This window comes from Sceloporus undulatus, chromosome 6, assembly GCF_019175285.1.
Source record: "Sceloporus undulatus isolate JIND9_A2432 ecotype Alabama chromosome 6, SceUnd_v1.1, whole genome shotgun sequence".
Classification (NCBI taxonomy): Eukaryota; Metazoa; Chordata; class Lepidosauria; order Squamata; family Phrynosomatidae; genus Sceloporus; species Sceloporus undulatus.
In genome coordinates, this window is record NC_056527.1 from 109,085,097 (window position 1) to 109,111,289 (window position 26,193).

The 26,193-nt window shown below is 45.3% G+C and overlaps 1 protein-coding gene across 3 annotated transcripts; it reads left to right on the forward strand.

Annotated features, from left to right (window-relative positions):
- Positions 1 to 53: 53 nt before the first annotated feature.
- FBRS (fibrosin) lies at positions 54 to 24,003 on the forward strand. Of its 3 annotated transcripts, none has more exons than XM_042472312.1 (18): positions 56 to 2,290; positions 7,386 to 7,571; positions 9,330 to 9,365; positions 10,313 to 10,342; positions 10,510 to 10,558; positions 12,409 to 12,817; positions 14,866 to 15,104; positions 16,089 to 16,288; positions 16,435 to 16,479; positions 16,647 to 16,742; positions 17,519 to 17,587; positions 17,676 to 17,705; positions 17,934 to 18,170; positions 18,335 to 18,467; positions 20,312 to 20,395; positions 20,488 to 20,571; positions 21,694 to 21,913; positions 22,448 to 24,003. In XM_042472312.1, exons 1-18 carry the CDS (start codon positions 1,895 to 1,897, stop codon positions 23,181 to 23,183), a joined length of 3,279 nt encoding a protein of 1,092 aa, XP_042328246.1. In that variant the 5' UTR covers positions 56 to 1,894; the 3' UTR covers positions 23,184 to 24,003. The 3 variants fall into 3 exon arrangements, with proteins under 3 accessions (XP_042328247.1, XP_042328246.1, XP_042328248.1); XM_042472314.1 differs by having other exon boundaries at positions 57 to 2,290; positions 17,934 to 18,005; XM_042472313.1 differs by lacking the exon at positions 16,647 to 16,742 and having other exon boundaries at positions 54 to 2,290.
- Positions 24,004 to 26,193: the final 2,190 nt, after the last annotated feature.

Genomic DNA, 26,193 nt, shown 5'->3' on the forward strand with positions numbered 1-26,193 from the left:
CCGTGACGCCGCCGTGACGTCACCGAAACCAGGGCGGAAGTGACCCTGTCGGAGGAAGAAGAAGAGCGCTCTCCTGCTCTTCGCTCGCTCCTTTTCCCTCTGAAACTAAGCGAGCTGGAGGGACTATATTCCCCTCCTCTTCCGGCGGAGGGATATTTCTTGCTTCCATCCTCGCGAGAGGGAGCGGCGGAGGGATCTGACGCTGTAGGCGGAGTTGCGTGCCGTGCGCAGAGTGGAAGGGGATCCGGCAGAGAGAGACAGAGATAGGGAGAGAGAAGGAGAGAAAGAGTCGGGGGCAGCGATCAAAGGCGAGGCGGGGAGGAGGGGGCGCCAAGGACGACGCGAGCAAGGCGAACCCCCCCTCCCTGGGGAGGCAAAGGACGCGCCCCCCTCCTCCGCCAGTGGACCGAGCCAGCCACCCCTCCCCCTTCTACCTTTCAGCCAATCAGCTGGGGGGAGAGCGGTGATCGACAGCCTCGGCGACCAATCAGCGCTAGAGGGCGAGTGGGGGAAAAAGAGCGAGGGGGGTTAGTGGAAAGCGCCACTCGCATCGCCCTCAACGGCCTGCGCTCTTAAAGGTACAGCTGCGGGGAGGGGGCGGATTCGGAACGGGGAGGGGGACACTTTCCGCCGGAGGACAACAAAGCGCCCTCTCTCCAGCAGCTCCTGTCAATGGCTTTAAAGGGAGCGCGGCCCTCTTAAAGGGGAAGTTCTCGTCAAGGCCTTCATTGTGGCGGAAAGGGAGGGCGAAATTCGGAGGACTTAAAGGGAAGGGAGGCCGAGCTGACACAAGGAGGCAATAAATAAAAGGGGTTTGGAGAGAATAAATTTGTGGGCGAAGGAAGACTGCTCTAGAGTTTAAAGGGGAGGCCATGCCTTGGCAGGAAATGTGTGGCGGACTTTAAATGGCGGACTCTTAAAGGAGAGGATTTAAAGGGAAAAAGGATGAGGCGTTGAGAGAGCTGGGTTCTTAAAGGCAAGGTCACACCCTGAAAGCCAAGGATCCAAGGAGAGGAGCCCTTTTCCTTCTGGAGCAGCAAAGCCATTGGAGAGACCGGCGAGAGAGGAAGCGGCCCCGAGGGAGCCTTCGTCGTCATCGCCCTCCTCCTCCTCCTGGAAAGGGAGGAAGCGGCTGCCCTCTGAGCGGAAGCCATTGGCCATTGTTGGCAGGAGAAGTGGCATCTGCAGTCTTAAAGGGGAGGCTGTGCAATGGCTTCAGGAGGCCTCCTCAGCCCCGCAAGAAAGCCCTGAGGACATCGCAGGAAGAAGCCACTTGCAGCAACCAGGCACTTAAACCAGGAGCTTCCTTCCAGCCACGCACCCCCGAGAGGCTCTCTTGACAGGGGCCTTTCTTGCCTGGCTTTGGCCTTTCAAAGGCGCCTCCATCCCGAGAGATGTAAAAACCCCCCCTTGTCTGGCAGGCCTTCCCTCCGGGACGCAAAGGGAAGCCCCAGCTTCAAAGAAGAGCTCTCTGTCTTTCCCTCTCTAAATCCGATCTATTGAATTAAAGTATTTAATTCTTCTTTATTTTAATTTAATGGCCTTCTCTGTGAAGAGGGAGACGTAAATGCAGCTAAGCAAGACTCTGCTGCCCTTGCTTCCCCTCAGAGGGAATTAAACTTGGCTGAAAGAGGGCTCTTCCAAAGCGAAGAGGGCTCTAAATCGAACTGTTGGAGAGAGAGGCTGACAGCGGCCAGAAGCAGAGGCCAAGGGCTTCTCTTTGGGAAAAAGCCTTTTTTAATTTCCCAGCCCCTGGGGCTTCTCTCGCTGGTGTTCAGAGCAGCTGCGATGCAACTGGCTGGCGAAGGCTGAAGGGCGCACCCCCTTCCCTCGCACGTCTGCAGCATCCACCGGACCAAAAACGACCCACTCTTTGTGCCCCAAAAGAGGTGCCATGGAAGGAACGGCGACAGCCCCTGCCCCATGCTGGAGCGGTGGAGGGGGCAGCAGTAGCCGGACGCGGAGGAAACGTCGTTGCTCACGGCGGGACCGTGAGAGCCGCTGCACCCGCCGCCGGGGAGGTCGGACTGGGGACGCTTCCCACCGGGGCGTCTTGTCATCTTCGTCTTCGGGGTCAGACAGCGAAGGGCCCTCCCCGCCTGCCCCCGTGGCCCCCGGCAAAGGACGCCCCATCCAGCAGCAGCAGCACCGCCGCCGCCGGCCCATCCGCCGGCCAAAGAGAGTCTCCGGATCATCCTGCAGCCGTGAGGAAGAGGAGGAAGAAGAGGAGGAGGAGGATCTCATCGATGGTTTTGCCATTGCCAGCTTTGTCAGCCTTGAGGCACTTGAGGTGAGGCAGCTACCTTGCTCTCTGGCAGCATAGAGTCACCACACAGTCTGGAGATTGAGTTGAGGAAGCTTTTGATTTTAGGGTTCTTCAGTGCTGTGGTGTAACAAGGAGGGAGAGATAGATTCAGCCATTTTTGTAGCTTAAAGTTGAGTCCAAAGAACAGATAAATTTCCCCAGGCTCCACAGGAGAAAGTGAGCTATACCCAAGTACATTAGTTAGTGGGAATGAAGCCTTTTGATGGTGGATTGAGTGTTGGACTGTGACACTGGAGACCAAGGTTCGAATCCCAGCTCAGCCACGGAAACCACTGGGTGACCTTGGGCAAGTCACACTTTCTCGCTCTCGGAGGATAATGGCAAACCTCCTCTGAAGAAACATGCCAAGAAAACCCCATGACAGCTTCACCTTAGGGACGCCATTCGTTGGAAACAACTTGAAGGCACACAACAACAAACAACATTACACTTTAATGTAGTAGTTTTTCTGAAACCATAGGACCAAGAAGTCAAGAAATAGCAATGAATGGTGGTGTGTGCAGAGGCCAAATGTTCCCCTCCAGATGCAGTTTCACTACAGCTTCCATCAGCCCTAACCAGTAAAGCTAATGGTGAGGGATGGTGGGAGTTGCCATACAACAACATCTGGAGGCCCATATATTCAGCATCTGTCGTTTGGGGGATCTGGTAAAGCAGATAGGCATGTTGAACAGGCATAACACTGCTTGTTGTCTTGGAAAACAACTGAAAGCCCTGTGAAGGGAGAAGATTTAAAGCTGTTGGTGTTCAAGTCAGATAATGGAAGACAAAGGCAGACTGGGAATGGAAACATCTTGGCCTAGATACAGGATCCACTGGAGTACCAAAGGGAGCAAGGTTATAAAAACCTCTGGTTCTCCCTTCCTAAGAGGTGGTCACCAAAAGAGGAAGATGCCTCCTTGGCTTTGTACTGTCAATCAGCATAAATAAAAAGGCACCCAGTCTCTAAGATTGAAAGTGGTTGACATGTGAGAGAAAAGGAGCAGATAAAGTTGGCTTTCTGGGACAAAAGATAGCCCTGTGTAAGAAGAGTCAGAGCAGTCTCTTGCTCCTGAAAGATAACAAGAATGGGTTTTATCAACTCAGGTGTGTTTCCCTGTATCAGTGCTAAAGCTGCTACTTGGCTTGGGTTAAACCTCTGGTAGTGCTGGCCAAATAGACCCATGATCTGATTCTGTGTGAGGCATCCTTTTATGTTTTGGCCTGATAGTATCAGATCAAAATGTGGATTACAGTAGTGTAACATAAGAGATAAAGCAGTGGACAATGAGTTTTATTTCCTCTTTTCCCAGAGTGAGACTGCCATCTGTTTCCTGTGCCTGATAGAATGGAATTTGATCTAGAGCTGGGATATGACCCAGTAGCTAATGTCTGGTTTGGCAGGTGTGAAATCACTGGACAGTGGTGGGTGGATGCCATGCAAGGCACAGCTGTTTCACCTGCTGAAACAGCAAAAGGAAGTTCTGCTTCACTCAGGAGCAATCTAAGCTGAGCTTGTAGACCAGTTCAGTACTGGCTGCACCTGTCTTTCTGGCTTGGCAGGACTGAGTGAGGAGCAGGGCGTGGACCCTGGTGTCTTCACCAGTCTCTGAAAGAATCCAGTGTGCAATGGAGAACAGCAAAGAGAGAATCCCGGAGTCAAGAAAGACTATAATGCCTGGGCACAGAAGATCTGTTGCATTTTTAAACTTGCATAAGGAGATCAGCAGTGTGTGTAGTTCTTTTCTCTCTGCTCTCCCCCATTTTTATCTATGGGCTGGATTAGACTGAGAGAATTGGCTGGCCCAAGATCGCCCATTGATTACAACTGGACTCACTGGAGATTTGACTGGGGACAGATTTAAATCTAGGTCTCCTATGTGCTATCCTTCGCTCACAATCTACCCCACTGCACCTATCTGGTTATTAAGAGGACATCACACTATACTTTATAGCACGGCTGTTCCACTTTTACTGGAATACATTGTATGGAATTGTATGCATGGAAACGTTGCATTGAATCCTGGGATTTGCAGTTTAGGGAGGGGCATTTAGGATTCTCAACCAAAGAGCTCTAGTGCCTCACCAGATTACAAACCCCAGAATTCCATAGGAGGCAGCCATAGCAGCTAAAGTAGAATCACAGTGCTATAATAATGTAGCATGATGGAATTCAAAGATATAGCCATGTTAGTCTGTAGAATCAGTATGTAGAGAGATTTTGTAGTACTGTACCTTTGACACTAATAACCATACGTGTCTGAAAGTATTGCTGCCATATTATTGCATACTTTATGTTTATTATCCTACCCTTATTTCTAAGGCCTTATGGTAGGCTGATGGTGGTAGTACTCCCAACACATCTAGAGGGCACCAGGCTGGAGAAAAACATGGCTTGAAGATAAGGGAAACAAGTGGCCTATGGGTTAGGCCATTATATAAGTGTGGTAGCTGAAGACAGATTTAAAACATAATTCTTCCAAGACTAGTGATATGCCAGAATAGGTTTCCTGAATGGAATATATACTTCAATCACTTGATTTTCTTTCTTTTATAATTGTCAACCATATCCATACATTAATGCCAAGAATATTTCTGGATCTAGACTTATAGTCCTAATTAGAATAGTCTGGTTGATTTCAGTAGGTCTACTCATCAGTACAACCAAGCGTGGATCCTGTCAGATATTACATGTTGTTTTTTAAGTTCAAAGTAAACAGTTGAAATAGGTAATCAGTATACAAATTGGTAATCAGTATAAATTTCTTCCTCCTCCTGATTTTGAAAAAAAAAATGTTTTGATATCTCCCAAAGAATAATTCTTCAACTTCAGTGGCTTTAAAATAGGAAGTTATGTCCCTAGAAATTTCTGGGGATGTGATTTTCCATTTTGCAGCTGTGTGTGCATGTGAGTGAGTGACAGGGAATGAGTTGGCAGGCTGAATGTGGCCCAAGGGCCGCACTCTCCCCACCTCTGCCAATGCAGCTGCATCACAGCATCATTCAGGAATGACCTTAGGAATGTGTCATTCTAGCAGGAGTAGATTCCTGTGGGGCTGGGGGCCACTTTTCAGATCTTGGAGTGCTTGCGGGTCCCATGCCCAAAGGCTGTGGCTCAAGGGGAGGGGACTGAGTTTAGAAGATTTTATATAACAGATATGAAGAGAGACAATGTGTACATTTACCTTTTATATTTTATTTTATTCCTATTTAAATTTCAAACAAATATCCCTCCCCTTTCATACATGATTGATTAGTACTTGGAAAGATTAATGGAATAATTAACAAAACTCCTCCCTACTCATTATTAACAAGTTGACCCCATATGTACTTCATTAATTATTATCAACTTTGTATACATGCATAAATAAATCTTGTTGTGTGCCTTCAAGTCGGTTTCAACTTATGGCAACCCCTTAAGGCGAATCTATCATGGGGCTTTCTTGGTAAGATTTGTTCAGAGGAGGTTTGCAATTGCTTTCCCGTGAGGCTGAGAACATATGACTTGCCCAAGGTCACACATTGGGTTTCATGGCCAAGTGGGGAATCAAATCCTGGTCTCCAGATCTTCTCCCAATATAGGGACTCACTCAAACCACTCTGCGATGCTGGCTCTTAAATATGTTTAAATACAGTTGGCCTTCCATATCCATAGATTATTTATCCATGGATTCAACTATCCTTGCCTTGGAAATATTTTAAAAAGATAAAAATCCCCCAAAGCAAACCTTAATTTTTCCATTTTATATGAGGGACACCATTTTACTACACCATTGTATTTAATGGGACTTGAACCTCTACAAATTTTGGTGTCTGTTGGGGAAGTGTGTGTCCTGGAATCAAACCCCAAGGGATACCAAGGACCTACTGTATGTTTAAATTGACTTCAAAACAGTTGGCCCTGCATATCCATGGATTCTATACCCATGAATTTAGCCATACAAAGCTTCAAAATATTTTTTTAAAAATCCAAAATGCAAGCCTTGATTTTGCCATTTTATATAAAGGATACCATTTTACTACACCCTTATACATAATAGGACTTGAGTTTCCACAGACCGCCTGGAACCAAACTGCAGCAGATACTAGGTGCTTGCTGTATGATATTTCCTATTGAATGTGATATTGACTATCCCATTGACTATAGTGCATTTAGTTCCTTTTCCCATTGACTATTATGCACAAGCAATTTTCCATTGAATATTAGCAGGAAACTGATTGAACTGCCTAATTAGAGTAGTCTCATTGATTTCCATAGGTTCACTCATTAGTATGATCAAGTGTGGATCCTGACAGATATTGGTCTGTTACAGACTGCCAAAATAAAGCTGCTTCGAGTCTCTTTGGAGGTATGCTGTTTAAATGATGCATGGGTCCTAAGAGTCCAGAGGTCGTGCCAAAGCCACACTCCATTCCTAAGCACTGGAGTGCAGCTTTGGTGCAGCTTCCGGATTCTTCGGATGCATGCATCCTTTAAACAGCATACCTCCAAAGAGACCTGAAGCAGCTTTATTTTGGCAGTCTGTAACAGGCCATAACATCTTGTTATCTGACTTCAAAGTAAAGAAAAAGTTTGGTATTGATAGATAATCAATATACATTTCTTCCTCCTTCTGATTTTTTTTTTTGGGGGGGGGTTGTTTTGATATCTCTCAAAGGTTAGCACTTCAGTTCTTTTAAGTGACATCACAGATACCTTGGGGTCATTTGCAACCTGTGCTGCTCTTTGCCCAGCCCTGCTAAACAAAATGCTGTCCTTTGATGGTTATTTTAGTGGCCCCTGACTCTCCCTGATTAACCTTTTTGTCGTTAAAAAAAAGCAAATTGCTTCTCCAGGCAGTTCATATTTTAAATGAGCCGCAGCCCTCCTTTAACATGAAAAACAAAACAAAGCTGTTTTTGTGGATTTCCAAAAGCTCCCCACAGTGGTAGTGGTAGTTGTCATTTTGCAATCTTGTCAATCTTTGTGGCCCTGAGTTGGTGCTGGGTAGATGATTGGCCATGAGACGTGCTGAAGTTGTCCACTCTGGTCTACTGTTGCCCTAGTTAATTTGATGCAAACCTTGTCATCCACCCACAGAAGGATGCAACTTTGAAGACCCCTGAGCGGTTAGAGCTTCGAATGAAACATTCTGGGAAGAGAAAACGGGGTGAGGGAAACAACTCTGAGCCAGATGATGAGGATGGGAGTTCAGAGAAGGGGCGCAACCGCAGCTGTGGAGGGGAACGAGCGGTGAGAAAGCGTAGCAAGAGGCGGCACGAAGAGGTAAGGCCTTGGGATAAGGAAATGAAATGGAAGAAAGGAAATGGAGGTGTGGGGAAGTATGTGGACCAAGAAGAGTCTGGAGAAGGGGCTGCAAAGCAGAAGCCCACTCATCTTCTGCCCTCTGTCCTGCAAGGAATGTCAGCAGTAATGTCCAAGATCAGATGCACACAAAACAAAGCTTGAGAGGATAGCCAACATAGTAACAGTGCTGGTTTTTCCAGTCAGAACAGAGAACTTAGACATCTGATAAAGCAATTTGTTTGGGTGAAGTGAGGGAAACTGGACATTAATGAGCATCAGTTGTGGTTGGTGTAAGCCAAGTAACCAGTAGCGATTTGTCTTAAAATATTTCCCAGTGTTCCAAAATGATGACAGTAGTAACCTTGTAGCAAATACAATATAGATAATTGAGGTCACTTTAGACAGTGGCTACTCAAAGAGGTGGTCTGTGGTGAGATTCCAGGAAAGAAATTGTAGCCAGTGAGGACAGATATATTGCCACTCCCTGTTGACACACTGGGAAAAAGTAGATGCTGGTCATCCACATCAGATAGTCTGAGAAACACTCGCTTAAGACACTTTATAAATTTATCCATGAACAGTTTGGTGGTACATGCCTGTAAACAGGTAAGTCAGAGAGAACTAAAAAATTGAAAGTACCATCAGTTAAATGTACCTTATTAACAGAGACCATTTACAAAACTATTGCTGTGATAACACAGGCATTATTATATCAGCAATTCATAGATGAGATGTGTTTACATTTTGGGATGGGGGGAATAGCCACAAAAGGTTGAATTGAATTATTTCAGAAATTCACACTGTAATTTGTTTCTGAAGTATCTTTGTTCTTGAACATGGTGTGTAGTCCAGGACAGCGGGGGTTTACTAGGTTGGTGATAGCTGCTTTATAGCAGAGGTGGTCAGTCTGTGACTTCCAGATGTTCCTGACTTACAGTTCCTGTTAGCCCCAGTCAACAGAGCTAATAGTGAGGACTGATGAAAATTGCAGTTCAGTAACATCTGGAGTTGCCCACTCTTGATTTACCGTATATACCCGATTATAAGTCGACCTAATGTATAAATCAGGACTGGTTTGGGGACCAAAATTACAAATTTTGATACAACTCATATATAAGTTGAAGATAAAACGTAGAAGCATGTAATAAAGAATGTAAAAATTAAAGAAAGGAAAATAATGCCAAAACACACCACTATTTTCCCACTCAGACATTAAAAGAAGAGAGTAGAGGTAGTTTGTGCTTCTTTTAGTTTCTCCTGGAACAGACTAAGCTGTTGCCTTTCACCACTTTACTCAGAGAAGGGGATGGTTCATACTTTGATAAAGGTTAAGGTACATATTGACTCATGGATAAGACGACCCAAGTTTTTGGGTTGATTTTTTGACTAAACTTTCTAGACTTATACATGAGTATATACAGTAGATCAAGATGAAGCAGTTGATTTCTGAGGGTTCAGGATTTACCATTATATGTCATGCCAGCCAGCCACGAACCAGAGTCATCCCTGATTTTTTGAATATAAAGCACATGTTTCTAAAGCTGGCATAGTATTTTTTGTTACCAATACCGATTTTAACATCACTTTAAAAATGGGGGTACTTTGTGTCTTATGCTTTTTCTACTTAAATCTTTGATATTAAACACCCTCTCCCCCACATGTGCTTCTTGTAATCTAATTTGTGTCTAATGTGGTTTTCTCTCTCTCTTTCCTTGTTTTTTTCTTTTTTAAATCCAGCCTTCTCTCCAATCCTACTTGGAAACTGGATATATAGTAAGTGAGCAGTGTGTGTACATTCTTCACCCATACCCCAACCAATCTCCTATAACTGTTGCTTTCCCAAGCAGCTAGTCCTGGCAGCATGCTGTTCCACAGGGCATCATTTCAACTACAGTTGGCCCTCTGCTGATCCACAGATTCAAAACAAACACACAAAACAAGCTTCATTTATATACCGCTTCATACTGCCTAAGCAGTGTCTAAGCGGTTTACAACTGTAAGCTAATTTCAACCATTCATGGCTTGAAAATATTAAAAAAACAAACATAAATTTCACAAAGCAATCCTTGATTTTGCCATTTTATATAAGCAACACCATTTTACTGTGCCATTGTATTTAATGTGATTTTGACCACCCACAGATTTTGGTAGCCCCAGCCGAGGGGGGGGGGTGCAAACAAATCTCAGCAGATCCCAAGGGCCTACTATACTTCCAGTAGTAAATCCTTTCCCTCTTTTCTCCTCTAGCTGAAGGAGAAATGTTTGTTGTGATGTAGCTTCTCCAGAAAAACTAGGAAATCTGGAAAATTTCAGTGCTTGATCAGGGAAAATCCTAGTCTGTTGTACAGTTAGAAGGCAGAAAATCTGCTCCATTACTTCTCTGTGGATAGGGTTAAGCTCCTTTGAAACAACATCAGTCTGCATAATGTATTTAAATTTGCTTCTGTTCCCTTTTAAGGCCCCAAGGCATGGTTACATGCATAATGATGAATGTTGAATAGTTACTCATCCCTGGTATTTATGTATTATTACTGGCCACAGCATGGCCTAGCTACTGTTGTGCCATTAAAAATCTCCCTGAACACCCTCCAACAAGCTTCCTGCTTTCATAACATACTATACAGAGCCTACTGTGGACTAGTATTAGGTGCTGGAGACCCATTGGCGAGAATTCCCAGTTAGCTGCATCGACTGACTTTCTTCTCTTTTTCTCTTTGCAGTGTGATGCAGAAAGTGATCCAGAGGAGCAGGTAGGCATTAACCCCACCCCAGTCTTAAAATTTGCTGAGTCTCATTTCTGTTTGGGCATTCCTTAATCAATTTTTGCAGCTTCTCAGTCTGTATCTAAATGAGTTATTGATGTTTTTGAAGAAATATTTTTGGGATTGTCAGAACCCTTGTTTTCTTGTTTCTGCAGGCCTCCATTGATGACCTCGACCAGTCATTCACTGTCTCAACCAGCAAAGGTTAGTTCTGGGTGAACAGCAGTTGTTGGTGGGGGAGTGGCGAAGCTTGTAAATGGTACCTTTTGGAGTATCTGGCTGTGAGATTCTGGGAGTTTCAGTCCAAAGAAGTCACTTTTCCAAACGTTATGCATGGGCACCTTTAATTCTGTATGCCGATCTAGCCACTCCAGAATTTGAGTTTTTTACTTGTTGTAGATACTTTGAATGTGGTTGCGGAGGATTTTGAGCTTGGTGGTTGAGCCTGTGCTTTTTCTACAGAGGGTCCCAGATTCAGTTCTCAACATTTATTTATTTATTCATTTATTTAATTCATATGCTGCCTTTCTCCCAGGAGGGATCTAAGGTGGTTCACAGTTAAAACATTAAACAGTCTCAGTAAAACAAATAAAATCATCTACATCAGTATAAAAACACATAAAAATATACAGAAGTTAAAAACATAACTAAAACCCACCTGTTCCATAAAAACCACCCTGATATCAATTATATATCAAATGCTTGCTTAAATAAAAATGTCTTGGCTTGCCAACAAAAAGAAAACAGGGAGGGGGCCAGCTTAGCTTCCTATGGAAGGGTATTCCAGAGGATGGGAGCAGCCACCAAGAAGGCTTCTGTCTCACGGCCTCACAAAGTGAGTCTGTGATCTTGGCGGGATCGAAAGAAAGCCTTCTCCTGAAGATCTTAGTTCTCTGGCTGAGGAGATATGGTCTCTCAAATAGTTTGGACCTAAGCCATATAGGGCTTTATAGGTCATGGCCAACACTTTGAATTGTGCCCAGAAATGAACTGGTAGCCAGTGAAGCTGTTTCAACAAGGGGGTTATATGTAACTGACTGCTCTGCCTGTTTAGTTCAGAGGATCAGGTAGCAGATGATGGAATGGGAAAGTGCTCCTTGTGCCTGAAACCCAAGGAATCACTTCCAGTCAGAGTAAGACGGGGATGGTACACTCATGTGTATTATCCTTGTTCACTGGCTAGGCTAGCTGAGACTGATGGGAGTTAGAAATGGTAGTGTTTGGCAATTTACAGGGATTCCTTGCCTCTGATATTGATAGACAAGTAGTTTAGCTTTCTATGTTTAGCTGAGGGCATAATCACAGACATTCAAATTAGTATTATCAAGGCTGTTATGTTTTTCAAGTTCACTGGCAGTATTCTATTCCTGTAAGCCTAAACTACAGTTGATTTCCTTTTCTGTGCATCATGGGACATTCTAAGGTTCATTTGGCATGGTGGTGGTAGCATCCAAGTTTAAGACAAAGGGATAGTGCAATCCTGTATGTGTTTGCTGAGAAGTCCCATTGAGTTCAGTGGGGACTACTGGTAGGAAACTAGATATAGGATTGCAGTTTTACTACATTGGACCCTCCATATTGGTGTGCTGACCATCCATGAACTGGCGCATCTATGGCTTGCCATACCCCATATTATTCAGTGGTGGCGTGGGTGTGTTGATGCATGCACATTTGTTCTACTGAATAATATCGGGCTTGAATGTCCACATTTCTCCTATGTGCACGGGCCACACAGAACGAAATGATTGTGGATAATAAGGTTCCATTGTATTTTAGATTTTATCTTTCATTTTAAGAGTGTAGTAAACATTCCTCAAGGAATACTCATTCATAAATTATAAGGGCAATAATGATGGTAACAGCAATAAAGAATATTAAATATTAGTATTGTTCAGTACAGTAAATGGCATGCTTGGAGTGCTTTGTGCTATGACAAAATGGCCTCTTTTGCCATCGGGCTGTCTGTTATTGAGTTAGGATTTTGTCTCCACCTCTAAACACAAGACATTTAGATCTTGATGGTTCCCTGTTTCCTCCCCCGCTACTTCTGGCAGCCTCGGGACCCATTGGTGCATTAAACGGGAGCTGTGAAGCCAAACTCTCTGTGATCCGGAAAGTCTCCGGCCTGGAGCGGAGCCAGGAGCGTAATTATGAGGCTGACCGGGATGCCCTGCTAGTGCCTTTCCTGCCCAAGGAACCCCCTTCTCAGGCAGCTGCAGCCCCTGTTCCAGCCCAGGCCTTGCCCCCAAGTCCTCCTGTCCTGCCTCCTGCCAGGACTCGGGCTCAGACACCTAATGCTGCTGTTCGTGGAACACCACAGCCTAAAGGTCAGCTGCCTCCAACACCTCAGGGGGGGTCGGCTCCCCACAACCTCGGCCAGAGCCAGCTGCACATGAAGGTACCACCCTTTCCTAGCCAGACGCAGGCACCATACGCTGTCGGGCTGGACCTCAGCACCGGAGGGTGAGTTCCAGCACTCTATCTTCATAGAACTCATTCTTAACTTCTTGCCTATCTGTCCTCCTGGTGTTTCTTCTTCAGGTTTTCTTTTTTCATTTTTCCTTCCATTCCTTTCTTTTTAGTCTTCTTTCCTTGTCCTTTCCTCTACGTTTCCATGCGTCTTCCCTTAAGCCATCAGTGCTTCTGTCTCCTACCTTCAAGCAGTTTCCTTTCCCTCCTTTTCTTTTTTTTAATAATGCCAGCAATTTATAAAACAGTTACAAGTTTTCTAAGCAGTTGACCTGTCCACATAGTTACCCAGAAAAATCGGTTACTACTGCAACTATATTGCAGGTGTAAGTGGACTTGAACTTTGTTTGGATAAGAGAGAGTGAAGGAGAGGCTTGAATCTAACGTGTTTATGGCAGAGGCGAGATTTGAGCTTAGATTTAGTGAGGAAGCAGCTCAGCCATTTTGTCACTCACTGTGCATTTGAGCTGTACTTTACCTGTCTGCTTGTTTTGTTTTGGCCTGTTACAGACTGCCAAAATAAAGCCGCTTCGGGTCTCTTTGGAGATATGCTGTTTAAATGATGCATGCATCCTAAGAATCAGGAAGCTGCACCAAAGTTGCACTTCAGTGCTTAGGAATGTAGTGTGGCTTTGACGCGACCTCCGGACTCTAAGGACCCATGCATCATTTAAATAACATACCTCCAAAGAGACCCAAAGCAGCTTTATTTTGGCAGTCTGTAACAGGCCTTTATTTCTTGCTTTTCTTACCTTGGCCTGTTACAGACAGCCAAAATAAAGCTGCTTCGAGTCACAGTGGAGGTATGGTGTTTCAATGATGCATGCATCCTAAAAGTCCAGAAGTCGCACCAAAGCCACGCTGCAGCCCTAAGGACTGGAGTGTGGCTTTGGTGCGGCTTCTGGACTCTTAGACGCAGCCTTTCATTGAAACACCATACCTCCACTCTGACTCGAAGCAGCTTTATTTTGGCTGTCTGTAACAGGCCCTTGATTTTTTCCCCATATGCTTTTTGTAAAAGGAGTTCTGTTCCTTAACTTTCCCCCATAATGTTCCTATAGGTATGTTTCTTAGAAAGCTTACTGAATATACTTGACTATAAGTCTAAAAATGTATGCCCAAAAACTGACTCCAAAATCCTAGATTGACTTATTTATGGGTCAGTATGGTAATGTGATAGTAGCTCCTTCAGATATCTCCATGCAGTTTCTTTCTGTCCTGAGCCAAGCAGATAGTCCTTGGTGATTGATTAATTGCTGTTTGTTTAAAAGTACTTCTCCCACCTGCAGGCTTTGCTATCTGGGAATGAAGGCCTTGTATTGATTGCTGCTTCCCTCTTGCCGCTGGCATACACACAATGAAGGAGCCTCCAAGTTTTACACTTGACCTATGCACGGGTCATGTCAGAATCCATAATTTTGACCCCAAAACTTGCCCTCGACTTATACATGAGGTTGACTTATAGTCGAGTATATACGACAATTGCCAGAAAGCTGGCATTGTTAAAATGAAAATACTGTCATCCCTCCATTTTCACAGACTTTGAGTCTGCTGTCTCAGTCCTTCGTGGACTGGCAAGCCGGGGGGTGGGTGGGTAAAATGGCATGCATGCCCATGGCGCACGCATGGCCATTCATGCCATGAATATTTGGGGCTTGAATATTTGCGAATTTCCATTTTTGTGATGGAGTCTGGAACGGATCCCCTGCAAAAATGGAGGGACAACTGTATGTTTCAATTTAAGTCTAATTCTTGAAACAACTGTGACAAGTAATTGTTTCAATAAGTTTATTATGAATTAGGGATTCTTTAGATTTCTTTTCTGGCTTGTAGACATAGTGAGGCCTGTTGTTGTTCCCTTTCTGCTAATTAGAGACTTGATGTTGAATGAGTGTTGTAATACAGGCCTAGTAGCAGTTAAATCTGTTGTTGGATTTGACCCTGCTCTTCTCACATTGAAATGCAGGGCTTTCTGGCTTCCATCGTGCCATTCTCTTCACCTAACTACTACCTTCCAAATTATTTTCTCTCCCTTTTTTTAGGTGCAGCCGTGGTGCAGCTCACCCCAAGCCCATCCTGCCTTCCTGCTCCCCCTCTTCCTCTCAGCTCCCTCACCGACCCTCTACCCCCTCACTGGCCCTGCCTCCCCATGCCTTTCCATCCACTCTTCGGCCTCCTTCCCACCACCACACAGGCATGTTCACCCCCTCGCCCGGCCTTCCACCGCCACCCCCGCTGCTTCAAGTCGCTGGGCACCCAGCTGCAGCTGCTGCTATATCTGGTAAGAAGAACTCAGCTGGAGGGGTGTGGCTGGGTATGATAAAGTCTTTGGGAAGATTTGCAAGGGTGTGTGAAAATAGGGCCATTTATTCTCACAGACATACATCTGCAGAGTATATCCGCGTGCATATTTGTATGAATGGATGTACACAGGCAGGTTTTAAATTGAACAAGTGGGCAAAAATAAATATAAACTGTACTTAGCAACATATTCATGCTCTATGTGACTGGGGATGATTGTTGGACGTGTTCCTGTATCACATGTGAATGTTGTGATAGGGTCAAGATCAGAGCTTGGAAAAAGTTAGCTTTCTGGGGCAAAGTTCCCAGAATGCTCCACCCAGCATGGCCAGTGCCCAGGCAGGCTGGCAGCTTGCCAATGATGCCATCCAACAAGTGACTTTTCCAGTTACAAGGCATCATGCAGTTTGTGTGGTGGTGCTGTTCTTTGAGTCATGAGAGGACTGAGTTTTGGAGGTTTTAAATTTCTAGTTCTCTAGATGGAAGGAGAGCAGTTTTGGTCAGATGTTGAAGTAAATGACTGTCAGGGAGGATATGTGGAAGGCAGAATAGGATTATTCTGGATAGTGTAGAGTATCGGGGGGGAAAAAAGGGGGGGGGAGCCATGGCAAAAGAGGGAATTTGATCTGCTTTGGTGTGTGTGTACCACTTGGGAATTAATGTACGGCAAGTACTCAAGAGCTTGGGAAAACTGCTTTTATAAACTACAACTCCCAGTTTGTGTCCATGCTGTTTTGGGCTTATGGGACTTGTAGTCCAGAATTAATGTTTCCAGACTCTGGACAGGATTATGGGAGAACAGACAACTGCAACTGTAGGGAATTGTGATGGGAAGGAGGTAAAATCTTTTCAGATCTTTCTTTTTTTTCCTCAGCAACATGCTTTTAGATGTCTTATTCTTCTGCCTCTCCCTTTCTCTCCTCAGCAGCATGCTTTTAGATATCTTGTTTTTCTACCTCTCCAGAGCAAGAATTAATCCGCCAAGACCTGAGCTCCCGATTCCTCACAGTGCAGAGCGGAGCCGACATGGGGGCTGCCACCATCCGCCCCTTGGCCTTCCAGTTCCACCAACACAACCATCAGCACCAGCACACCCATCAGCACACCCACCAGCACTTCACCCCTTTCCCCCCAGGAATGGTGCCCACACCCAGTTCAGCTGTGGTGAGTGTGGTTCTCAGCTATGTGCCTGTATTTCACAGCCCCTGGTAGTAGACTGATCCTTCAGGGTCAGAATTTAGATTTTATATTTCACTTTTTTTCTCTTTCTTACCCCATTTTCAATTTCCACCTGTGTTATCTCTTTGCAGTTTGAGAAATACTCTGGCAAGATGGATGGGCTTCTGAGGCATAATGTAAGTGCAGCTTTCTTGGAGTAGGGAGTGCCCAGGGGGCTGGCCTTTTGGCAGGGGGGCCCAGGGGAAGTTGCAGAGCTGCACGTCCTGAGGAAAGAGCAGACCCCCCTCTCCCCTGCCTCAGTTTCTCTGGGTGGCACTTCCATTGCTTTCTCTTCTTCTTCCAGTTTTATGCCGCATTCCCCCCAACCGTGTCGGGGATCTCCCCAGTCCTGCCTCCCGCTGTGACTTTTGGCTCCCTGCAGGGGGCGTTCCAACCTAAGGTGAACCCTCCAGACATAGTAGACAAATGGGTTTTTTTCAGAAGTGAAAGTGGTGGGAAGATTCAGAGTTCAGGGCTCCCAGGTTTTATTCCCAGCTTGTTAACAGTAATGGGTTTAGTAAATTTCCAGCAGGGAGGGATGAATGGCAAGACTCATGGGATCTCTGTATGTGGGTGGGGTAGAGTTTGGGATGTGATGCAGGGAGCCAGAGTGACTACAAATGGGTGAGGCCAAGTGGGCATGAACATGAGAACAAGAGAGCAGGAGTCTGGACTCTTCAGTTCACCCCAGGTCTAAGGAGGTAGCAGGGCCTTATAGATAAGCCCTCTGGTGGTTTAGGTAAAGTGTGTGTGTTTGCAGAGATCAGAAAATTTTGAAAAATTTGGACTAGGACTTCCAGAATTGCACCAGGTTAGTGTCAGTGCTAGCTGGTAGGTTCTGGTGGTTGTAGTCCAAAGACGTAATATTTCTGAGCTCTATCTTGTATGGATGTGACTTGCACTCAGTGGCATTCTCACATCTGAGGTGGCCAGTAATCTAGTTGGTTAGAAAAAGGAGGCTAGGAGTTAAAGCTCCTTGGCATTCGGGTGGGGAGCTGTGAATCTGTGGGGAAAATAGCAAAGATTTGGGTGAAAGAGCAGACTCTAGGGCCTCTACCATTGGAAGGAGGACTTCAGGGTTCTGCCTATCCTGAAAGTGGCATCTGAGGGCAGAGAGGAGAGGGTAGGAACAGTCGGTGGTGCCTCCTGCTTCCTGACCTACTCTTTCTTTCCCAGAGCACTAACCCTGACCTGCCATCCCGCCTAGGCGCTGTCCCACCCACTTTGACCCAGAAAGGGGCTCAGGTGAGTTGGCAATGTGTTTAAAGGGGGGAGGGTGGCATCCAGAAGAAAGACTTGTTAATCTTTAGCTGGTGTTTGTGTTTCCTTGCAGCTCACAGATCCCTTCCGACCAACACTGAGAGTAAGTAAGGCGGGGACCCCTCCTGGCTGCAGCACAGTGGGCTGGATAATGTGGGGTGCTAGGAACTAGTGGTGGCTAACCCAGTAGGCACGGCGGGGGGGGGGGGGGTCAAAAGAGACAGTGGGCTCGGGGGCAGGGGGAGTGATTATAGTCAGGATGTAGGGCAACATGTGCCTGGCCCATCAGAGACATAACGTTCAGAGCTGACAGTTACCCCCTCTCTCGCAGAAGCCTGGGAAGTGGTGCGCTATGCACGTCCGTGTGGCATATATGATCCTGCGGCACCAGGAGAAGATGAAGGTAGGGTGGGCCTGCGCTGCCTCCCCCCTCCACCTGCGTACAGTGATGGGGTGTGGCGCAGCTCCTGCTGCTGGCTGTCAGAGGGTCGCTGCAAGCAACGGGAGAGGCCTCTCCCCTTCTGCTCTTCTGATGCCTGTGCTGGACCCTGGATCAAAGTTGGGGTCTGTGAGTCTGGGTTAGGAGGCTGGGAAACTGGAACCCCCAAAAGTGGGGTGATGCTGAGCAGGAGGAGTCCCTGCCAAAAGCAAAAGAATAACAACAGACAGAGGCTGATGTGGTAGAATGATGTTAGATTTGTTGCTCATTGGGTTATTTTTATTTCTTCATAGTTGATGCAAGGTGACCCCCACAAATTGGATTTCCGGAATGACCTCCTTGCTGGCTTGCCTGGGACTGGGGCTTTTGGTGGTTTGCCCCATAGCCAGGAATTGGCACGCCCTGCAACTCTCTTCATGGCCTCTGGTCAGTGCTCTTTGTTCATCCTGAGGGTTAAAACACTGGGCTATCCCACCTTCTCTTTTTCCCAACCCTCCTAAAAAGCATTGCACAATTCCCTTCTATGGCCTTTGCTTTCTTAGAGTCATACCTAGAATAGCAAGGAGCTTTCTTGGAAGCTCCATCAAGTTCTTACTCCTGCATAATATTTCAAGAGAGGTTTTGTTTGTAGAATGTGAATAATTATGTCCTTAATTTATGTGGTGGTTATTGAGCAAAGTCTGATGTAAAGGAGAAACTAACTCTCACAATGTTGAAGGTTTTATTCCAAAAATAAGCTCAGTGGTATTACATTAGTAACAAAGACATGAACTGAACAAGTACCAAAGCTGGCTGTGTATAGTCTTGTGTCAATTTGTAGGTAAATATACATACCCACTGGGTGACCTTAGGCAAGTCATACTGTCTCAGCCTCAGGATGGCAATGGCAAACCTCCTCTGAACAAACTTGCCAAGATAATCCTATGATAGGTATGCCTTAGGATCACCATAAGTCAGAAACGACTTGAAGGCACACAACAACAAAAATACATCACCATAAAATATATAAACATTTCAATAAATTACTTAGATTTTACAAAGGCATGTCCCCATATCTTCCAAATGCTTACTACCAGTTATCAAAATAAAAATGAAGTATTATGATTTTGAGATTTGCAGACACATCCTTGTACAATTCTTTCAGGATGAATTTAAATGGTTTAATAATATATAGAACTTTCTGTTTTATATGTTTACATTTTAATTTAATCCAATTGATTAATTTTTATACTTCATATTTTTTGTATAAGCTAACCTGCTGCTTGTATTCACAGGCAACTTTTGTACTTGTTCACTTCATGTCATGATTAAAATTATAGTCAGCCCCCTTTATCCATGGATCCAACCATCCACGGTTTGAAAATATTTTAAAAATACATAAATTCCAAAAAGCAAAATTTGGTTTTCCTATGTTATATAAAGGACAGCATTTTACTAAACCATTGTATTTATTGGGACATGAGCATCTACATATTTTGGTATCCATAACGGTACCTGGAACCAAATCCTAGCAGATAACAAGGGTCCACTGTACTCATGTATATGTATTGTCCCTTTTTTTTAAAAAAGGACTCTGTAGAAGGTCAACACTCAATCTTTACAGAGTCTTTATTCATGGATTTAACCATCCATGGTTTGAAAATATTCTCTCTCTCTCTCTCTCTCTCTATATATATATATATACACACAAACTCCAAAAAGAAAACCTTGATTTTGCCATTTTATACAAGGGACACCATTTTACTATGTCACTGTATTTAATAGGACTTGAACATCCATTGGTTTTTGGTATCCATGAGGGGTCCTGGAACCAAGCCCCAGTGGATACCAAGGCTCCACTGTAAGTATTTCTTGGTCAAATCACATTGGGCTTATTTCTGAAATAAAACTTTTCTTTTTACATCCCAGGACTCTTGTGTCTCATTCAAACAAGGTTTTATTAGTTGTTTCTAGGGCTTTTGTTTGCTTGCTTTTGGTTCTTGGGTATAACTAGAACATGGAGAAGTTACTTATTTGCATTACAGCTCTTTTGACACCCTCTTCCAAGAATTAAGTTGTTATCTAAAAGTCTAAACCTTTTCCAAACGCAGAGTGAAACCAGTTAAGATACTAAAGCAGTTTGTGTGCTATAGTCATTCAATAATAGTGGTGAGGACTTTTATGCTTGAAGTAGTTGTTTTGTTAGCCCAGTGTCCTTTGGCTATGGGATACACCTTTTTGTCCCCTCTGCCAAGCAGGTCATGAACTCTTCCCCTCTCTTTGTCTTGCAGGTGGTCTCCACCCTGGCAGTGGGACATCCTTCGGTCCTGCCGGCACCCCTCATGGCTCTTTCCTCAGTCCCAGCCCACACATTGGTAAGAGCAATACTAGAGCCATGGGGCATATGGAAAAGGAGCAAGACGCTTCTGTTCCATTACTCATCCCTCTGCTTGCTTTTCCCCACCAGATCCCTTCAGCAGGCCCCCCAGCTTTGCCTCCCTGGGGGCACTCTCCAATGGCGCTTTTGGAGGCCTGGGGAATCCATCCTTCAGTGAGTATTATTGGGGGAAGGGGTGTAAAAAACTCTGAACAGTGAGGGAAGTAGTTGTTAACTTTCGGTTATCCAGATATTTGGGCTTGCAGATCCCAAGCTCATTGGCTATTGATCATGCTGGCTGGAATTTCAGGGAACTGAGGTTCAAAACATCAAGATCCTCTTCCTACTGTAGTCTGTCATAGAACAAGGGTGCATGACATATAGCTGGATTGAAGTCCACACCAACCCTAACCCTAATTGTGAGGAGCCCTGGTGGCGCAGTGGTTAAATGCCTGTACTGCAGCCATTCAATCAAAACCACAAGGTTGCGAGTTCAAGACCAGAAAAAGGGTTCAAGCTTGACTCAGGCGTGCATCCTTCCAAGGTCGCTAAAATGAATACCCAGATTGTTGGGGGCAAATTAGCGTACAGTTGGAAACCGCTTAGACACTGCTTAGGCGGTATGAAGCAGTATATAAATGAAGCTTGTTTAACCAACATAGCCAATGGCAAGGATGGATGGGAGTTGGCAGCCATCAGGATCTGGAGGACCTTAAGCTCTCATCCCCTATTTTAGAGTTGGGAACTGAACTATTGCTGGAATCATGGCTTCCAAACATTTCCCCCATTTTTTCAGTCATTTTGGCTATTCTTTTAAGGCCCAGATCAGGCTTTGTGTTTCTCTATTAACAACATTATCTGCTGTGAGTCATCTACACGTTCAGAAAAAGGAATTATAAGGTTTTTTTGGGACCCTACACAGCAGAAATGAAAGTGAAGAGATGGAGAGAAAATAGTACTTAACATATAAACAATACCCCTCTCTCCCTGATTTACAGACTCCGCATCTGCATAAAGTTACTTCCACAAGCGATCATTCAAATTTGTGACACCCCTCTCTTCCCCAGCATTCATAATCACCAGTATTTTACATACTACAGACTAAGTGGACTGTACCATGGGTCTTTTCCAAATGGTGTGATATTCCTTGGTGCCCTTATCCCAAAGTAGGATCCTTGTTGTTTCTGTATCTGCTAGTCTTGCAGTCAATATACACCACCATTAGGACTAGGGGTTTGGCAGGTTGTGCTTGCACTCTACTAGACTGGATCTGATCTTTCTGCTCCACCCTCTCAGATTCAAGCACTGTCTTTGGGCAAAAGGACAGCCCTGGAGCTCCACCCTTCCCTAGCCCCCATGAGGCCTGGAACCGCCTCCACCGCACGCCCCCTTCCTTCCCCACTGCCCCAGCCTGGCCCAAAGGTGGCACTGGAGATGGGACTGAGCGTGGAGGTGCCCCACATGACAAGGAGGGTGAAAAGCCAGATGGGCCAGTGATCAAGGATGAAAAGGACAGGTGAGATACATGGAGGTGATGGATGAGGTTTTGGGCATGGAAGAGAGTCCATCCATCCTTGAAGAGTTTATTTATTCATGTTTTAATCAGAACTTGGAAAAAATAAATTTTTGGAGTCAAAATTTCCAGGCAAGCATAACTATTGGCTGGATATCCCAAAAAAGTAACTTTTCCAAGCTTTGGTTTTAAGCTTCAGTGCAGTGCAACGCAGGAACTTCCAAGGCTCTTTCTGGCAGGGAGGAGTGTGAAGAGATTTAGATAGAAGAAGAGAAAGTAGTCCTATGGGCATATTCGGGATCATACAGAATAAAGGGGCTTTCTGAGGGAGATTAAGGTTCAGAGGAGATTATGGCTAAAGAGGAAATAGAGAAGCAGCAGTATGGTGGGGAGCAAGGATTGGATTAAGAGAAGAATGAGGCAGTCTCCATTGCATGATAGCTGAGATTTAGTTTGGGTGGTGGAGAATTAGGTGGTTGCCAGTAGTTTCTGAAAAACTGACCCCCTGCATGTATTTTGTGTCTATGTGTGTTTCAGAGATGCCCTCTTCTCCCGCCATCCCCTGCGTGCTTCTCCAGCTACTCCCACCCCAAAGAATACTGCACTGGCCCACGAGGAGCCCGCAGGTCGTCCCCATGTGCCAGTGGAACGTGAGCATCGCTATGGAAGCCCAGCAAGTTCAGGGCATGCTTCCCGCTCACCTTACCCAGAGCTGCCTCTAAAGAAGGAAGTGAAGGTCAAAGAAGAGCCAGAGTTGACTGGGTTCGAGGGAGCATTACGCACGGGAGCACCCTACCACAGCACCCTGCATGTCTCCAATCCCTTGGGAACACTGGCTGTGTTTGAACGGCCCCAGGCCGGGACTGGTGGAAGTGTTTCACCATTCCTGGTGGCTGCCCCGCCTTCAGCTGCCTCCTATGCTGCACTTGAAGCTTGGCGTGAGCCCTACCACCGGCGGCTGGAGTTGCACTCACTGCAGCGCCAGCCCCTGTACCTGGAGGCTCCGTCGCCTGCCGCCACAGCTGCTGAGGACTATGAACGGGCCCGGTTATATGGTCTGGCCCCACCCCCCCACCCTGGCCTCATGGCCTATCCCCGCCACCAAAATGGGCTGCTGGCCAAAGCCACTCCTTCGGCAGCAGCAGCGGCTGTGGGTCTGCTGAGTGCTCCCCCACCTTTGATCCCAGCTTCCAATGCTCGGCCCTGTTCTCCTCGACGTGCCCCTGACATCCGAGAATTGGCAGCTGCCTACAAGGACCGGGACTCCAGATAATGGGGCTGCAGGGGGGGGGGTCTTGGCACGTGAGCGCTTGTACTGATCAGCTTCCCTTGACTCTGGTGGACTGACAGACAGGGTCAGCGTGAACCCTGGGCGGATATCTAGGCTCCCCTTCACCTTAGTGGGGATAGAAGCGTAGCTGCCTGCCACCTTAGACTGAGGTAGGGATGTGATGCTGCTGCTGCCACCACCCCAGAAAGACTCTAGACTCCATTAGCATTGAGTTTTCTAGCCTCAGGTTGAGGCTTAGGATGATAGGGTCTCTTTGGGGTGTTGCTAGTTGTGGGGGCCCCTCAGTCTGTGTTCTTGATTTCTGCAAAAGATCCCTCTTTCTGCCTCTGTGGATTTGGGTGTCCTGTCAAGGGATATGGTGTCTGCTTCCAGTATTCCTGCTGGGCTGAAATGATGACTCTGGGGTGTGCTCTTCTCCCTCCATGAACTAATGGGAAGGCTGCTTTCAGGGGAGGGGGGCTGTATCTTGTGTTGCCTCCCCTCATGAGGCAGTGTAAATATTTATATATTCTGCCCCAGGCAGGCGGGGAAAAAGGTTTTTGTACATTTATAAAAGGTTTGAGATTGTGATTTTAAAAGTGACTTCTCTCTCCTCTCCTGCCCTTCCTTCTTCTCCACAGCTCCCCTTGTTTTTACTGTACTGCTCTTTTCTATACCTGTATCTGCTCCCTTCCCACTTCTGGCTCCCTTTCCTCCTTCTGTAATTGATTGGAAAGGTGCAACAAGGAGGGTGCGACGCACTTGTCTGATGCCCTTTTCTTCCCCAGGTTGGTTAATTAAATCCCAAACTGGTGCTTCTGGATTCCTTGTTGTATGTGTCTGTGTATGTCTTTGAATGGCTTGGGATGAGAAGGGCAGGAGGATAGTTGAAGGGGAGATAGTTTAAATAACCTCTGTTCTTTCAAGCCTACAAAGAAAGCAGGAGCCTGTTGCTTTAGGCTGATTTGAGTTCTTGGAAGATAAACCTAGTTTCCTGGATTATTTCTATACAGGTTGAGTCTCCTTTATCCAAAATGCTTGGGACCAGAAATAGTTTAGAATTTTTTTCCATTTTGGAATATGTGTGTGTGTATATATATATGTAATGAGATATCTTGGAGATTGGACCCAAGTCTAAACATTAAATTATTTTATGTTTCCTATGCACCTTATAAACATAGCCTGAAGGTAATTTTCAACATAATATTTTAGATACTTTTCTGTATGGAACAGAAACAACAGAAGTCAAAGATGTCACTATCTCAGCAACCCAAGTGGACAGTTTTGGATTTTGGAATTCAGGATAAGGTAGACTCAACCTATAGTTCATGTCCTCTGGAGAAGAGAAATTACATGAGAGCAAACCACCTACTCTTTCAGTTACATCATGGTCCTGAAAGTATTCATAGAAGGGCAGTAATGGGGAACTAGCATTGCAGTTGGGGACGTGGTGGCTCAGCGGCTAAGATGCTGACTCTGTTGATTGCAAGATCAGCAGTTCAGTAGTTTGAGACCTGAGTGCCACGTAATGGGGTGAGCTCCCATCACTAGCCCCAGCTTCTGCGAACCTAGCAGTTCGAAAACATGTAAAAGTGCAAGTTGATAAATAGTTAGCACTTTTAGTGGGAAGGTAACAGCGTTCTGTGCAGTCATGCTGGCCACATGATCACAGAATAGTCTTTGACAGTGCTGCTCTTCAGCTTCGTAACGGAGATGAGAATTGTCCCGTATAGTTGAATGCAATTTGACAACCTTGTCAAAGGGGAAACCTGTACCTTTTAACATTGGAGTTGGGGGCATGACAAATATTGTTATAAAGACTAAATCAGTAGTAGTTCTACCAAAACAAGAGTCTCTTTCTACATTGAGGCAAATTGATAACCCACTGCAAATGGCTGCCTCATGTGGAAAATAGTTTTTTTGTCCTCACCTCCATCCTTAGCTTTTCAGACTAGGTCACTGAGTACTCATTCGATAAAGTTGCTGCAACACAATCATCAGAAAAAGTTCAATTAGCAGGCTGATCCCAGGAATCCCTTTAGTACACTTGGGTCCAAAATCGAAAGAAGACCCTACTGAAACTCATCTCAGGTTTAGGACAAAAGAAGCCTGCGGAATAACTTGCCACAAGCTGCACAAAGTATGTGTGCAGACATACAAAGTATAGTATGTGGAAGGTGGATCTAGTATGTCTAGATACCATAAATCACTTGTAAATCAGAAATATTCCCATTGTCCCCTAACTAATGGCCTTGTCTAGATATAGGTTAATGAAGAGCTTGAGATATCTGTTGCTGTAATCTAGAGTAAGTGTTTATGTTCTGAGAGTGTATGCTCTTGTTACATAATTTAACATCTTTGTTGTTCTGCTCCCACATTTCAAAGAAATGGGCTACATTATTAGGAGCCTTCTAGTGTTTTAGCATTTGACATTTTCCCACTTGACAGGATGGAATGTGCTCATAGTGTTCCTTGCACCCTGGTTATTTGTGTACTTGTTTTCAAACCCCTATCAGTTTCTGCCCCAACACCACTTAGGCTGAGACCGTGCTTATAAGGGCCAGTTATCTCTACCATTAACAGACACATGGGTGCATTGTTGCAATCAGGCAAATCTATGGCTTCTGTATCTCTGAGATCCCATCCTGCCATATCACAGTCTTTGAAAAAGCAGGAATTCAACCGGATACAGCATAGGCTCATTTTGAAAGTAACATGGGTTTCCTTTACCATTGTTGGTTTCATAGACCATCTCCTTTGGAGAAATTGTCATGAAGTTATAGATAGATTGGGGGGGAGGTTGGAGTTACGGAGAAAGGAAAGCTTCTAAATCTACAAACTGCTTTTTTTTGTCCCTGACTCTGTGTTTTCCAACTAACAACAAGCAGTGAAACTACATTGAACTGGGTCCAACCTTCTCCCATTGATCAGTGCTGCTTTAGCAAGAAAGAGTTTACAAACCTGAAATACTTTAGGCATGAAATATTTAGCGAAGTGTAGATTGGTTTTTCGA